Source organism: Phacochoerus africanus, chromosome 10, assembly GCF_016906955.1.
Source record: "Phacochoerus africanus isolate WHEZ1 chromosome 10, ROS_Pafr_v1, whole genome shotgun sequence".
NCBI lineage: Eukaryota > Metazoa > Chordata > Mammalia > Artiodactyla > Suidae > Phacochoerus > Phacochoerus africanus.
The window spans coordinates 95478-110890 of record NC_062553.1 but is presented as its reverse complement, the minus strand read 5'-3'; the positions used below and the strand labels follow the sequence as shown (position 1 = coordinate 110890).

At 60.3% G+C, this 15413-nt stretch overlaps 1 protein-coding gene across 1 annotated transcript in view; it reads right to left on the bottom strand.

Annotated features, from left to right (window-relative positions):
* Window positions 1-773: 773 nt before the first annotated feature.
* PDE6B (phosphodiesterase 6B) overlaps window positions 774-15413 on the bottom strand; it is a 30495-nt gene continuing 15855 nt past the window's right edge. The window contains exons 4-22 of the mRNA XM_047799172.1: window positions 13145-13285; window positions 12981-13055; window positions 12043-12107; window positions 11250-11316; window positions 11034-11081; window positions 10193-10342; window positions 9852-9995; window positions 9417-9482; window positions 8808-8954; window positions 7240-7347; window positions 6864-6973; window positions 6578-6665; window positions 6085-6185; window positions 5471-5578; window positions 4869-4932; window positions 4503-4577; window positions 3073-3156; window positions 1802-1958; window positions 774-1001 (exon numbers count right to left, since the gene is read on the bottom strand). Of these exons, the coding sequence (XP_047655128.1) occupies window positions 940-1001; window positions 1802-1958; window positions 3073-3156; window positions 4503-4577; window positions 4869-4932; window positions 5471-5578; window positions 6085-6185; window positions 6578-6665; window positions 6864-6973; window positions 7240-7347; window positions 8808-8954; window positions 9417-9482; window positions 9852-9995; window positions 10193-10342; window positions 11034-11081; window positions 11250-11316; window positions 12043-12107; window positions 12981-13055; window positions 13145-13285 (1860 nt within the window). The 3' untranslated portion in view covers window positions 774-939. The remainder of the gene's footprint in view (window positions 1002-1801; window positions 1959-3072; window positions 3157-4502; window positions 4578-4868; window positions 4933-5470; window positions 5579-6084; window positions 6186-6577; window positions 6666-6863; window positions 6974-7239; window positions 7348-8807; window positions 8955-9416; window positions 9483-9851; window positions 9996-10192; window positions 10343-11033; window positions 11082-11249; window positions 11317-12042; window positions 12108-12980; window positions 13056-13144; window positions 13286-15413) is intronic.

Genomic DNA, 15413 nt, shown 5'->3' with positions numbered 1-15413 from the left:
GCCCTGGTATGCCCTGAGGTTGGAGCACTGGGTCCCTGGGAACCTGGATGAGCTGTAGCCTCCGTCCTTGTCACCTGGGTCATGGGTGCTGAGATAGGAACTCAGCCACTCCTGTGAGTTGACGGTTAATAGGGCTGTCTCCACCTGCCTCGGGAGAGCAGCCTCTGAACCCTAAAACAAGCTGGTTGGCCCTGCAGTGCTGGCTGGCGAGTTTCCACTCTGGAAACATTTCCTTTGGAGCTGTTGTTACGAGTTAACCGTCCTTAATTTCCATCAGGTAGTTAGTACCCGTTTCCAGCACGAGTCCTGTGTTCTGTTTGGGTCAGACTCTGCTTTTTCCAGCTCGGAACCAGTAGATTGCTTCATGAAGGAGCCGCTGGGGGACCTGGGCAGGCCACAGGCACAGAGCAGCTCCGGACAGTTGCTAAAGATAGTGTCTGCACAGATCACTCAAGTCCGACGACTGCTCTTCTCAGCCTAGGCCTTTCTGGCAGGATTTTCTGATGGGTCGCAAGTGAATGTCCTCTGCCACATTAAAAGGGGATAGCATGTTTTCTTTATATTTTACTCTAAGTTTTCGTGCGTGAATTTGTTTCTAAACCCGATGTGAATCGAAATCTATGTACCCGTCATAAATACATAAATACATGTGCAGTTATAAGCAGATTTACCCAGTGCTTTAAGACACAGTTTACAGATCCTTTTCGAAGGTCCCTTGGTGTTACTGTGCGTCCAAAAGGTGGATGAGCATAAGGCAGGCTACAGTGTTCATATCATTTGTAGTTGGCTTTAATTCATAAAAACACAAAACGTTTAAAAAATTCAGAATATCCAAAACTGTCTTCGGTCGTTTTCTCAGGCTTTCTAACCTCTGGTTAGAGGCAGAGCCCCAGTGGGGGACTGGGATGAGGGGGCTGGGGGACCCCACTGTCGACCAGCTCACAGGATGCAGCAGGTGGAAGACTTGGGTGCTGGGCCGCCATTGCAAACTTCTGTGCCAGCTGCAAGAGAAAGCGAGACGGCAGGAACCGCTCAACCCAGCTCCACTCTGAGCTGCAGGAGGAAGGGCAGAGCTGGGTCTGGTCAGCCTGAGCCGATTAGGCCAGCTCATCCTAGTTTAACCCTTGCTGACACTCCAGCCCTGGCCTCCCCGAAGTCGTCCTGTTTGTATTGGTTCCCTCCCCTGCGGGACATTGCAGGGAATGGCTGGGCACAAGCAAATGCCAAGGTGACAGCATCACGGATTGTGACTTGGGTGCCCTGACTGGTTACAATAGAGCTACGTTCCCGCAGCAGAGGGTGAAAGTGCACAGGTGCCCTGCCCATGGCGCGGGGAAAGATACAACTCATGCTGACTGCTAGCTTGCTTGTTGTCCTCCTTTCTGGGCCTACAGGTTTGTTTCTGAGGTGGATGGAGCGTAGGTAGACTTTCTGAGCTGCTTAGGAGGGAACTGCTGCTGGACGGTGGAACGAAAGAGCTGTAACGGGTTCACTTTGACGGCACCTCACCTGGTGACAGTCGCTTCCCCCCAGAGTCTGAGGCTAGGGCCTGGAGTGAGTCCTTTCAGTGTGGGCCTGTCAACCACACGAATCAGCAAGGCTGTTCCCGGGGGACGAGCCTCCCCGAGTGGCCGCCTGTGCAGTGAGGAACCCCAGTGCGCCAACCACAGGGCGGCCTGAAGCCTGACTTCTCCAGAGCAAACTGTCACTTCAGGCACTGAGACTGGGGGCTAGCCTCGTGCCTGGCCTCCTGGAGGCCGAGTCCCCAGCCGTGTGGGCTCGTCAGGAGCGGGGCCCGGACCTTTCTTGGCCGCCGTCCGCGCCTCCTCCTTCTGCTGCTCGTCCTCCAGGGCCTTCACCTTCGCCTCGTACTCATCCGCCAGGGCCTTCCACTCCTTCCGGTTGTTCTGCAGCCGGTCGAACATGGGCAGGATCTCCTCGTGGAAGCGGGAAAACTCCTGGAAAAGGAACTGAGAGGTTGGACCACACCCCAGCGCTCCTGGGCAGTGGGACGTGAGGGAGGGGCCACCGAGATGTCGAATTCCCCGCAAAGGCCTGAAAAGGGAGAAAGACTTGGGAATTTGTGTCCTTGAGGTTAGAACCGGCCCTGTGGGATGAGGTCCCTAAGAAGAGAGGGGAAAATGTCAACTACAGGAGGGACATTCCCCGGCAGGGGCGGTGGGAGGCTTGGGTAGACGCGCAGGTTCTGGGGCTCCTCACCGACTCTCATACACACACCACGCGTCACACATGCGGACACATGAACACACACGGGCTGCGCAGGAGTTTGCAGTCGGGGGAGGCAGTGGGGCCTTGGCCTGTAACCACTTCAGGAAGAGTGTGAGCACCGTGCCCCACCCCTGCCCCAGCTCCCCAGCACGCACGGCCCCCAGTGGAGGCAGGAAAGCCAGCCGGTGCTGCAGTGAAGGGAGGCATGTGGCCTCAGGGACCGAGGGATGGGACGGGGCCAGTCAGGAGTGATTTCACTCAGAACCAGAAAGCATCCCCCTTGGAGTGCAGTGTCTGCCCCTGAGCCTGTGACTGCATGGTGGGTCACATGGGTGACTCAGGAGGGCGCTGTCCTCTTACTCCCAGACCAGTCCCGGCAGCTGATGTCGCTGCACCTGCTCCTGGTCCTCAGCGGGCATCCCAATGCCACTCAGCTGTGCCCAGGTGTTTGCTGGGCCAGGCACACACAGCTGGCGACAGTGGCCCATCCCCGTCCTCCTGGCTTCAGCCACTGAATAAATGCACTGCACACAAACTGGTCAGTGCCCCAAAAACAGTGCGCGGGGCCCCGGCAGGAGTGCCTAGGATGGGGTTCTGGAAGGGACACTGGAGTAAGACCTCAAGGGGAGCAGGAGGACGTTCCGGGAGGGAGAGAGCAGGGGGGGGTGGGGGGGGGTAGAAAAGCTCACCATGCTTCTGAGGAACCGACAGGGAGGGTACCCCCTTGGGGCGACCCTGAGGATTTCTATTTTAAGTGCGGGTGCAAGGAGGATGGGCCCCACACCAGCCCCAGCCCCTGCCCTTCCCTGCGAACCCAGCCAGGCCTTGGCCTGCCCGGCTTACCTTGTACACGAATGTGCACACAAAGTCGATGAAGCCGACCTGCAGTTTGGGGAGCTCGGCCGCCTTGTTCCGGTCCATCATTGGCTTGTGGGGGAGCGAGGACACTGTGAGGGGCTGGGCGGTAGGCCTGCCTGACAGCCCCTGAGCCACCAGGACTCAGAGCCACCCCAGCTCCATGAGTTGTCCCCGGAGACACTGAATGAGCAGCGCCCAGGGGATGAGCTTGCCTTGGAAGGGAAAGCCGGAATGCCCCACTTCCCGCCCAGCCCACTCCTGCTTCTGGGGCGGCCTGGTCAGCCCCCTGGGGAGCTGTGCTAGGGAGCGCTGGGCTCTGAGCCCCTTCCCCCACCTTCCCTGGGAACTAACCATGGTGCTGAGCCAGGTCTGAGTGGCAAACTGCAGGGGCTCTTGGAGGAGCTGTCCTCGGTGTCCACAGACTCTGGACACCGTGCCCCCAAGCCCAGCTACCTCCTAAGAGCCTCCTCCTCACAACTGCCCACTATGTGGAGCTGAGTGTGCCAGGGTGAGCCATGCAGGACCCTAGAAGCCCGGCCCAGAGGGACAAACAGGCTGCCTATCTTCCCCCAAGGCCTTTCCTGCAGTCTGCAGCTGGCCCTGGAGTCTTCGTAGCCCTGTGCTTGGAAAGCTCTTTAGTGGCTGGAGGTGGCTTGTGAGGCAAAACCTCTCTCCCTCTCTTCCACATGTTGAGCAATGCTGTGTCCTTGTCCCCACTCAGCTCCCACTTCAGTCTAGCGACAGATTCCTAACCCCACCTTGCTGACCCAAAGATCCAGGCATCACCATGGCCCTGTGGGCAGACCAAGTTCCAGGCACGCCCAGCCTGGCCTCGCTCCCCGCAACCTCCACCCCTGTGAGGCCTGGCGGCAGTGGGGGCACAGGTCCAAGCCCCAGGGTTCCTCCAGGAGCGGATGATCCTACTGTGTGCCCACCACTCTGGCCTCCCCCATGTGCCCCCTCCACCTCCCTTCCCTCTTGCAGCCATAGCCACATCCAGGGTGTGAGCGCTGGACTCCAGGCTCCAGCTCTCTCTGGCGCTCTCCCCAAGGCCCAGGCCTGGCCTGCCCTGGGCCTTCCTAGAGCAGCTCATAGCCTGGCAGGATCTCGCTGTGGAGCTGCCTGGGCCCATGGAGGCTTTTTGTCATGAGGCGTAGCCTCGTTCTGAAGCTTCAGAAATAGCTTTCCACCTCTGTAGGGCGTCACGGCTTTACCCAATCCCTGTATTTTCCGCAACTTTGCCCAGATCCCGATGCAGCTAAATTCTCACCAAGTTTATGCAAGTCACGTCACCCCCAAAAGAGAGATCTAGGCCCCGGGACCCCAGAACCGCGGGGATCCCTGTCGGCACCGAGACAGGCCTGGGGCTCCCAAGGACCATGACAAGTGTGGAGGATTCTGGATGCAACACTCACAATGGGCTGCTGATCCAGAACTGTCCTTTCCAAATCCCCTTGTTCCCAGAACTCAGCTGCCACCAGTAGAGCCACCTGAAAGGCACACAGAAGCCAGGCGTCTTGTGATTCAGTACTTGGTCAGATAGTGTCCTGAGATCCTACCATCACGGCCAGTGCCTTTGGTCTTCTGTGCTCCAGACTCTGGCGTCCCTACACAGGCGAGTGCGGCGGCCCCTTGCCCGGTGGTGGCCGGGCCCCAGAGCTGAGCAGCAGCCCCTAGCACGGCTTGCGGGTGGATGAGTCTGTCCCCCCCAGTCCCAGGCTTCACCTAGATGCAGTCCCGTGAGGACTGTCAGGATGTCTGGGGCCCTGTGTGACTCTGACCTTGCTCTGGACTTCCCAGGGCTTGGTGATGGCAGACAGGTCACACGCCGTCATCATCATGGCCCTGTGGGCAGATGAAGCTCCAGGCAGGCCCAGCCTGGCCTCCCTCCCTCCCCTCCGCCCCTGCCAGGCCTGGTGACTACGGGACACAGGTCCAAGCCCCAGTGTCCTCCCGTTAGCGGGCGGTTCTACTGTGCACACCATTCCGGCCCCCTCCTCCGCCTCCTCTCCGCTCTCCTTTTTGGGGCTGGGCACTAAGGTCAGCAAGCGCGTACTGAGGGCCGTCTAAGTGCCGGCGATGTACACGTGTTTCCTTGTTGCTTCTGGGGCAGGCCTGGGGAGGACGGGGCTCTGAAGCTCCGCTTTGCTGATGAAGGAATGGGGGCTCATGAAGTGAGCAAATTACTGCCAATGGCCACAAGCTACGGATGTGGCCTGACCCCAAATCCTGCTGCCTCCCCTGAAAGGGGAGCAGGTGGGATGGAGCGTTTGTTTGAGGCCTCAGAGCTGTCGAGAACTGAGCTGTTCTTGCGCTGGAGCATCTGGGGCCCCTGGACCCCTCGCCCCACGGGGGCAGTTCCAGGGCTGCTGGTCCCACTCACATGACTATCTCCTTCCGCGTCGTCTCCAGGGACAGGTACTCCACCCAGCTCTTCCTGTCCTCGTAGTTCTTGGACTCGTCCACAATCTTCTGGAACATTGTCCTCTTCCTGAACCCCAAGGACAAAGGGTGGCCGTCGACCCCCGACCCCTCACCCCACACAGGACCCCGCCCCCAAGCGTTCTCCTTGAGCTTTTTGGGGTTTTTTTGGTTTTGTTTTGTCTTTTTAGGGCCGCACCTGCGGCATATGGAGGCTCCCAGGCTAGAGGTCGAATTGGAGCTACAGCTGCCAGCCTACGCCACAGCCACAGCCACGCCAGATCCGAGCTGCGTCTGCGACCTACACCACAGCTCCTGGCAACACCGGATCCTTGACCCACCAAGCGAGTCCAGGCATCGAACCCGCATCACCATGGATCCCAGTCAGGTTCCGTAACCACTGCGCCACGGTGGAACCTCGGCCTGCTCCTTGATCTTAACCCCCCCTCCCTTCCAGGAGAGGAACCGAGGCAGGGGGCCCAGGCCTGGGTGGGGCTGCCGGGCGGCCTGCGTGGCCTGGAGGTCCCGGCAGCCCCGACAGGCACCCTCTCCCTCGGCGGCGGCGGCAGCACCCACTTGAAGTAGAGCGCCAGGTCCGTGGCGATGATGGCGACGTCCATGAGGTGCATCACGTGCTCGTGCTGCCGCCGGTTCAGGTTCTGGTAGATGTTCAGCGTCTGCACGCAGGCCTCTGGTCACGGATGCACCCTGGTCCGCTTCCCCCCGACCCAGGTCGTCTGCCTGCCCCTCCTGGAGTTGCTGGCGGGCTTCTACCCAGGGTCATGCGCACCAAACTCGGGCGGCCCCATGCCGAGGCTGGGAGGGCTCCCCTTCACGCGCCGGAGACCTGAGCCCAGCCCACCCCTGGGGGTATTTCCCAACTGGAATCGCCAGGGCTACCCCATCGCCCCCATTGCCTGTGGCCCTTCTACAGCCTCGGCAGGGCCTGGCACATGGGTCAGGGAGCTGTGGTGTGGTGTGCGTGCTGGCCGGTGGAGTTCCAGGGGTGCAGGCGGAGGAGGTCCCTTGGCTGGGAAAGGCCATGGGGGAGCACGGGGAGGACACAAACCTCCTCGGAGAGCAGGAACTTCCCGAACTCCAGGTGGTGTCGCTCCAAAATCGAGGAGCCGTGGAGCTTGGCTAAAGGATTCTGAGATCTGTTACAGAGGTTTTGTTAAAAACAAGCAGTGGTTGGAAGCCCCAGAGCAGACCATGGGCCCCAGGGCCCCCCCTGGGGAAGGGGCACCCCTGTGGGTGCTGCAGCCCCTCAGAGGTGACTGCTTCCCCCCTCCCCGGGGATGCTGTGGTTGATTCACGTGCACAGGGACACGGATGCCCCAGGAGCAAGTGCCTACTTCATCTGGTACAGGTTGTTGGTGCCCCGGTGGTCGATGTCATGGCACAGGCCGGCAGTCACCATGGCGAAGGCCTCCAGGTCCGTGTAGTAGCTCTTCAGTTTGCCTGTCTGCAGAGACAGGTGCCTGGGATCCTGCCACCTGGCCAGCGCCCTCGCCCTCCCTCCCTCCGCACTCCAGCCTGACCCTTCTGCCCCGCCTCAGCTCAGCTGCTCTCCAACCATCTCCTGGGCTGGGGGTGTGCGCCAGTCAGAGGTTGCTTCTGCCTCCTCCGCTCCCCTGACCTGGATGCCCCCACCTCCGGGTGCCTGGGGCACAACCGTGATCAGCCGGGAGGTGTGACAGGCGTGCTCCGTCCCCTACCCCGTCCACGAACCATGAGCAGCGTGAACATGGTCTGAGCCACGTTGAAGCCATGGCGCCAGTTGTGGTAGGTAATTCTCCGGTACCCCTTGCTCACGGAGAACAGGAACCGCACCAGGACCTGGGGGAGGCAGAGACGCGCAGGCTCTGGGCACTGGGTGCCAAGTCCCACCAGCATGTTTCCAGCTGACAGCCTTGTGAAAGTCCTGCTTGCCCGCCACCCCACGTCCTGTCCCACTGATTCACCACTGGCTCCCACCCACCTTCCTGGGTGGCACCTGTGGGATGGAAGGGAGCTGGTGTGCAGCCAGAGGGGGCAGAGCCAAAGCCACGAACAGCTCCAGTGTTCGCAGGGCCACTGGGGCCTCTGTCCTGGTGCCAAGCCCCAAACTGGGAAGAGGATCCCAGGAGAGGGGGCTGGGTATTTTAGGAGAATAGTTCCATTTCAGCCATGGGTGTCTGAATGGGGCAGGATGTGAGGGCACCTGGCACAGTGATGAGGACAGGAGCTGGTGGCTGCAAGCCAAAGGCTAGCAGGAGGGGTGAGCCTTCCTGTGCAGGGCAGTTATCTCTGGATGCAGAATGTGGGCCAAACAGAGTGTCTTGTTGCCTCCACTGTGGTTTTCAGGACCAGAAATGATTTGGAATTTAAAAATTCTGTTTATATTTTCTGTAATTTATTTCTTTTGTGTTTTCCCTTCATTTTTTGTTTAATATCTTTAGAAAATACCAGTCTGCGGCACTTGTTCTCGTTCCCAGTGAGGGAACGATGGCTCCCTCACTGGGGTGGAAGGGAAGCTGATGCGGACTGAGGTGGGAAGCTGGAACCAGGACAGAAGCCGGAAGACTCCAGGGAGGCTGCAGAGCAGGCAAAGCCATCCTCTCCTTCCTGGGACCATCAGGCTCTCTGTGCTCAGACCTAGAAGGTGCTGTGTGCTTCTTGCATGGGTATCCTCTTCACCCCACACCAGGTACCCGTACTGCCCAAAGATGCACTTGATGATCAAACTGCCTGGAGCACCTGTTTATCACACTTCCTTCCTTCCATCCATCCATCCTTTTTTTGTTTGTTTGTTTTTGTTTTTGCTTTTTAGGGCCACACCCGCAGGATATGGAGGTTCCCAGGCTAGGAGTCAAATTGGAGCTACAGCTGCTGGCCTGCACCACAGCCACAGCAATGCAGGACCTGAGCCATGCCTGCGACCTATCACGGCAACACTGGATCCTTAACCCACCGAGTGAGGCTGGGGATTGAACCTGCATCCTCATGTTTCCTAGTCGGATGCGTTAACCACTGAGCCAGGAAGGGAACTCCCATCCATCTATCTATTCATCCATCCTTCCATCCATCCATCCTTCCACACCCCCACCCATCCATCCATTCATTCACTCATCCATCCATCCATCCAGCCTGCCATCCAGTCATGGATTCCAGGCACACTTGCCATGTGTATTTTACTGGCCTGCACTGTCCATTCTGTAATGAACATGCTTTCCCCCAAACTTCCTGCTGGATCTAGGACCCCAGAGCACATCTTTCCCGCTTCCTGGAGATCTGGGCCCCTGATCAAGACCCCTCACCTCCTGCGGGATCTGGAACTTTCGAACCACGCCCAGCTCATAGTACATCTGGATGCCGCATTTGACCAGCTCCAGCTCCGTGCACTCCAGGTCGGAGAAGTGGAACTCATAGATGTCAAACTTAGTGGGCCCTGGCAGCACTTCCTTCTGTAGGAAGGATCGTGGGGCTGAGGGAGGCAGGCCCACAGAAACCCCACTTGCTCCTCGTCTCGTTTCCTCCCAGGACCCTCTGTCCAGCCCGACAAATGGCAGGTGTCTGGTAACCTCGGGCCTGCGGCCTGGGCACTCACATCCCCTGCTGGCTCGGGCCATTCCTCCCCACTTCTCTCACCTGTGGCCCAACAACAAGAACTTGCCAGCTGGGCGACACGGTGACATTGCCAGGGAAACCAACACAAAGACATGCACACGCCCAGGCACACCCAGAAGGAGACAAGGACACGCGAACGCCCGGGTGCAGCCGGTGCAGAGGAGCGAGGCAGCATCAGCCCAAGAGTGCGAGGCCACACTCCGCGCCCCAGCTCAACCCGGCCTCCTGGGAATGGAGACACCTCCCCCACCCTTGGGCCCCTCCCGTCTCCATCTGAGGGGTGAGAGCCGGACTCTGACCAAGAGTTTCCCCAGCTCGTCCTCCTCGCAGTCGGCAGGCTCCTTCCCAAAGCGCTCTCTTGTTGGCTAGGAGAGGACACAGATGTGAAATGGAGTGACAGGGTCAGCTATGCCCCTCGTGACTGTGGGACAGTGATGTCTGGCCTAAGAGAGCTGTGGGAGCCTTGGGAGGCCCCAGCCAGAGCGTCCGGGTCCAGAGAGAAGGGGCGGTGCCCGCGGCTGCCTCTCATTTCCTCGCATCCCTGCCTCTCCGGCACGGGCTTACACTCTGCACTTGGACCATGACACTGAAGCCTCACACGGCGTGACCCCTGTGGCCACTCCCTGCCTACAGCTGGGGGCCTGAGCTCAGGGCAGGGAGAAGCCCGGCGTGGGCTCCAGGACCTGTCCTAACCATTGGGACCCCCCGCCTCCCTGCCAGAGGGCCCGACATGCCAGAATGGACTGGATTTCATCCTTGTCGCACTTCACGTGGTACAGAACCATGTCCTGGGCGATGTCCTTGCGGTTCTCCAGCTTGTTCATTCTGTCGTAGGTGTCGGTGTTCAGCACCGACCAGCCCAGGAACTGCGTGAGAGACTGCAGGCACGAGCGTCAGCACCCCGCGTGAGCACCCCGGGGCAGGCTCCCAGGAGGAGCCCTTACAGCTCTTCCCGTGGCCCGGGCCAGGACAGGGCCCCAGAGCAGGCAGCCGGGAGGGACCCCACGCGGCTGTGTGCTTCCCACCACACAGGTGTCACCTCCAGGCCCCGCCCCGCCCCGTGACAGGGGTTTACCTCCATCAGGACTTCGTCCTGCTCATCAAAGGGCTTCCCATCCTTCCTGTTGTAAAACGTTGCAACCCCCACGATCTCCTCCTTCTTGTTGACGATGGGCATGGACAGGACGTTCTTGATGGTCCACCCGGAGTCGTCCAGAGGCCCATCCTGCGCGAGAGGCATCTGCGCTGACCGTGGCCTTGGCCCCGGCCTTGGCCCCGGCCCGGCCTGTCGCCCAGGGAGTCCAGGGAGTGTGAGCCTCCCTTCTTCTGCCCTCAAACTGCGGAGACTGAGTCACCCTTCTCGTGTGTGGGCCCCGTGCTGTGCCCGAGAGCTTCCCGCCCGCTCCTGCGTGACACGATGTCTCCCTGGAGGAGACAGAGGGCCCTCCCGCCAGGCGGCTGCACCATGAGTGCTGTGGCCACCCGAGGTCCCGCTCTTGGAAGCCCAAGCTCCTAGCCACTGTGCAACGAGGGCCTGCGTTCCCGTCCCACTGGCCCCACAGATTGCCCCTGGTCCTGTCTCTCACCCCAGTGAAATGGGGACACTGGCCAGTTCCTGGAGGAGGTCCTGAGAGACAACCCCCATTTCCATGGGTCCGCTTGACCCTGGCCTCCCTCAGAGAGGAGCCTGCCCTGGCCATGTGTCCCCAGGTGGAGCAGTCACGAACCCTCGCCAGGCACAGCCAGGCACAGCCAGGCACAGCCAACCTGCAGATGGACCAAAGATCTGAGGCCGTCAGCCTCTGGCATTGGAGGTTTTTCTTAAGCAGCAGAAACAAATTCAGTCCATCATTTCTGAACCACAGTATTTTCTTTCCTAAATACAATATATTTTCCATTCACGAAGAGACAGATACCTGAAATTTGAACATTTCCTCGGCCGGGGCATTCATAATGTTACAGATCTGGAGAAGGATCAAAAACACAATTTCACCTGAAGCAGCCGAATACACAGCGTGGGTCTACAGTGGACGGGCCAAGCTGATGAGCATCTAAGCAGGCAAGGTGGGGCACATAGGCCTGCGGGAAGGGCAGGGGTGCCAGGGGTCAAGTGTAGCCTCTGGGGGACTCACAAAGCCACTTTCTGCCACGTAGGTTGGAAGGCCACTGGCAAGGGCCCAGTGGTCGGCCGGAGGTGAGCTGTGGCGAGAGAAGCAGAGGGTCAGACAGACCAGGTGCTGGGTGGTGCGTGGGCCAGTCCCCTTCCCTGAGCTCCAGGTGGGTTGTGGGAAGCTGGCAAGGACTTGAAGAGGGTGAGGGGAGGTGGGGGTGAGTTTGGGGGGTGCCTGAGCTGCTTTGCTTCTCCCTTGCCCCGGCTGAGGCCCCTTGTCCCCCAGGACCCCTTTCCTGCTGGAGGCCATGTGCTCCATTCCTAGTCCCGGCCCTGGATCCCAGTCCCCGCATGGGACTGTTGGGTGGGGTCCTGCCGGGCTTATGTGGCCATGGAGGTCCCATGGCCATGCAGCCGTAGTGCTGGAAATGGCCCACTGCCATTCGCTGGGCTCTCCAGGTTGGAGCGCTGCCCTGACCTCCACGGGGCTCTGCTCTCCACGGGGCTGGTGCCCCTGGGGTGGGCAGAGCTGAGCTGGCTGGGTGAACCCAGGATGAGACCCCAAGGGCCCCACAGGCCCGCTGCTGCTGACTGGGGCACCTGAGAGCTCGCCTGACCCCCTGGATGACACCCAGGGTGCTTCAGGCCTCCTCCCGCCCCTGGTTGGTTGCCTCCCAGACCAGCGAGGCAGACTCCCTCCCCGCCCCGCTCGCTGCCCACAGCCCAGGGCGCAGCATGTGCCTCTGACTCCACTGTGACAGCCCCGGCGGGGTGGTCCTGCCCCGGGCGATGCTTCTCGTGGAACTGGCACCTACGGGATGACTTTGATGTCTTCCTTGCCGTGGAGGATGTAGTCGATGACCTTGTAGAAGAGGATTTCCTGAAAAGCAGACCCAGCAGGCGTGAGGGGCTCCCCTGCGGGAAGTCCTCCGGAGTTGGAGGAGCCGCCTGGACACACCGTGGCCCCACCACCTGCACCGCAGCACAAATGACACGCCGCATGTGCCCACACAAGCCACAGGGGCACACACATGCTCTTGGTGTACAGGCTCGTGGACCATCAGCGACCCTCATGGGACATGCAAACTGGGTGCCATACCCCTTCACACACGCCCACACAGCCCTTCCAGGCCTGTGCAGCTGCGATACACACACACACACACACACACACACACACACACACACGCACTAATAACCATGGCAAGTCACGGTCACAGACGGCCCTTCTGCAGTGACTCTTGTATGCACCGAGCACACAGACCTCACAGCGTCACTGGGACACGCTGCTATCGCCCCATTTGACAGGGAGGAAGGCTGAGGCATGGCCAGGCTATGAAGCGTGACCAGGTGGCAATGAGTGGCAGAGATATCCGCCCATGTTCCTGTCCCTTTCACATCCCTCATGTGGCACCACTTGTGATTGCCCCCATGTGGCAGATGCTACAGTGACTTAGGAACAGGGCAGCAGGAGGACTGGTCCGTCAGAAGAGACCTTGGCCATTGCAACCAGACTCACAACCCTCATCAGACCAGTCCTGGCCCCGGCCCTGAAGCTCCGCAGCAGTTGCCAGCCCTCTTGGGTGGTCAGAGGCCAGCCAGCCCCCAGCCATTGTTCCCACCCCCCACCCCCAACTCCTAGCCCTCTCTCCCCCACCCCTGGTTGGGCTGGGACAACCCCCTTCTGCCCTGGAGTTGGAGCCAGGAGATTGGGGGTGTGCGGGCAAGGCCTGTCCCCCACCGCCCCGTGACTCACACGGCCGTCAGGTGTGCGTGGGCCCGAGTAGGGCTGGGCTTCTCCCATCAGCACAGGCCACACATCAAAGAATTCCTGGGCAGAGAAGAGAAGGGAGTGAGTCACTGAGTCACTGCCGGACAGGGTGAGGTGGGCCAGGAGGACCGTGGGTGCCGAGGCCTCACCTTCTCCTTGGTCATGTCCAGAAGGCCTACCGAATACCGGTCGCAGTTCAGATAGGCCCGCACAGTGTAGAAGGCCTTGTGGAACTGCCTCTCAATGTCTGTCAGCTCCTCAAACACCTTGTTGGCCGACCACAGCAGCACCTGGGGAAGCGACACACCTGTGGGCCCGGGGCCACACCTACCCACACCTGTCTGCCCATGGCTGCACCTGGGTGTGAACTGTCCCACCTGAGACACACATTCACACATGCATCTGACCATGGGACCCCAGGGGGACACGGATCCACGGTGTGTCTCTGCAGAGCGCCAGCACCCAGGGTTTGGTCCCAGCACAGCGACTCTGTTCCCTGCCGCAGTGGCCCCGGAAACAGACTGGAAGGGAAGGTCTCCAGGCCTTAGCCACATCCCAGCCACTCACTATCTGGCGCTGGTCCAGGCTGGATTGGCGAATGAATGAACAAAAAGCGAAGTCAATTGCCCTGAGCTTGAAAGGCAAAGATCTGACCAGCCAGCCCTCCGTAATTAGCCTGTGAAAAGCTGGGGCTTGAGAACATGGCTTATTTTCTGGATGCCCAGTGTTTTTATGGTCTCTGCAAAGAGAACTGAGCATGACTCACTGACACGCTCTAGAAGGCCCTGGCCAGATCCTGCCTGGACACTGACCCGGTACTGGGCCCCAGGCTGCCGTCCAGGTCCACCCGTCAGGCTCTTCTCCCCACTCCTCAGCCACTGCCCACGGGCAGGTCCCTCTAGGCCCCAGCCTTTGACATGCACTCACCACCCTCGTGTCTTCGGACCTTTAATGAGGGTGGCCAGTCACCCAGCCCCTCCTCTGCCCCTGCAGTTCTTCCCTGCAGGGCTCCTTCCTGCCAGCCCCCTCGGGGCCCTCTGCTGCATCCTCCCCTTTGTTGTCACATGCGGGGTGGGCTTTGGAGACTTGCCCGTCCCAGCGTCACCAGGGGGCAGCCCACCGCCCTGCCTTGTGGCGGAGGCTTTCCACCGGCCCGGCCCATCTCACTCCCAATGACCAACCACACGCTGGCCAACCACAGGGCCTTAGCCCAGGCTCTGTCCTCTGCCTCCACAGCCCTCATTCCAGAGACTTCTCTTTCTTGAGTCTCAGCCTCAAGTCGTCTCAAGTGGGCCCTCCTTGAGCACCAGACCCCTGCAGCCCCTCTCGGACCTCGGACGGGGTCAGTCTCCTCGTCTCCCCACTCGACCAGCTCCGCGAGGTCAGGAGGCCTGGCGTCTGCCAGGCCAGGGCAGCGCCTCGCCCGAGGGCTCTGTGTGCACTTGTCCAGGGCGTGGAAGGAGGTGAGGTTTGCTGCTCTAAGGCAGAAGCTCTGAACCCCATGCCTGTAGCCAGCTGCCAGCTGGAAGTCTGCGCACCTGTATCAGGAGAAGGGGGGCCTTCACAGTCACTGCCCCCACCGCCCTGCATCTCCTTCATCTGTCAGGGGTGACTAAGCACCTTGGCACCCACAGCCAGTGGCCTGGAAATGAACGCACCCAGCACAGAACTCTCCAGCCATGTGTGCCCCGTGCAGTGGGTAATGGTGCCCATCTGCCCCTCCCCTGCTCTGTGACCTTGGGAAGGTTGGCTAACTTTGAGACCTCAGCTTCCCTGCCTATAAAATGGCATCATGACGTTCTGCCCTCAGAATGCTGGGAGGATTAGAGGTGGAACAGGTGTCAGGCCCTCAGGAGCCCCGTGTGAGCGTGTCTGAGCATGTGTATACATTGGTCGCCTGTGCATCCACCCCACAGACACTCACTGAGCTCTCCCTGGGTACCAATCCCTGTTAGGGACCAGAGCCCACATCACAGATATCAGGGTGGGGTGGTCCGGGGCTCAGAGATGTCCTGGGCACCTGAGCTTCGGGCCGGGTTGTCTGGGCTGCACACCTAACTTTTGAGCCATCTGGGTATTTCAGTCCCCAGATATGTCCCCTAGGAGGGGGACATTGAGGAGGGAAAGGGCTTAGGCCTCAGAGCACAGCCTCTAGGTGACACCTTCCACTCCTCACATGTCCCCTCCTCTGCCCCGGTGAACCCCCAAGGACTAGTTCCACGCTGGACCCTGCTCTGAAGCTGGTTCTCTTCTGGCCCCAAGGAAACAGGCTCCATGGGTCAGGCAATGGCGTCCACGGTGATCTGAAGTCAGGCAGCCTGGCCCACTCCAGGCCTCTGCTCTCCATCTTCCTGTTTCCGTTTTCAACTTAGGCTGGTGTGCACCCTGAGTGAGCGAGCACAGGCGTTTGGGGAGCGA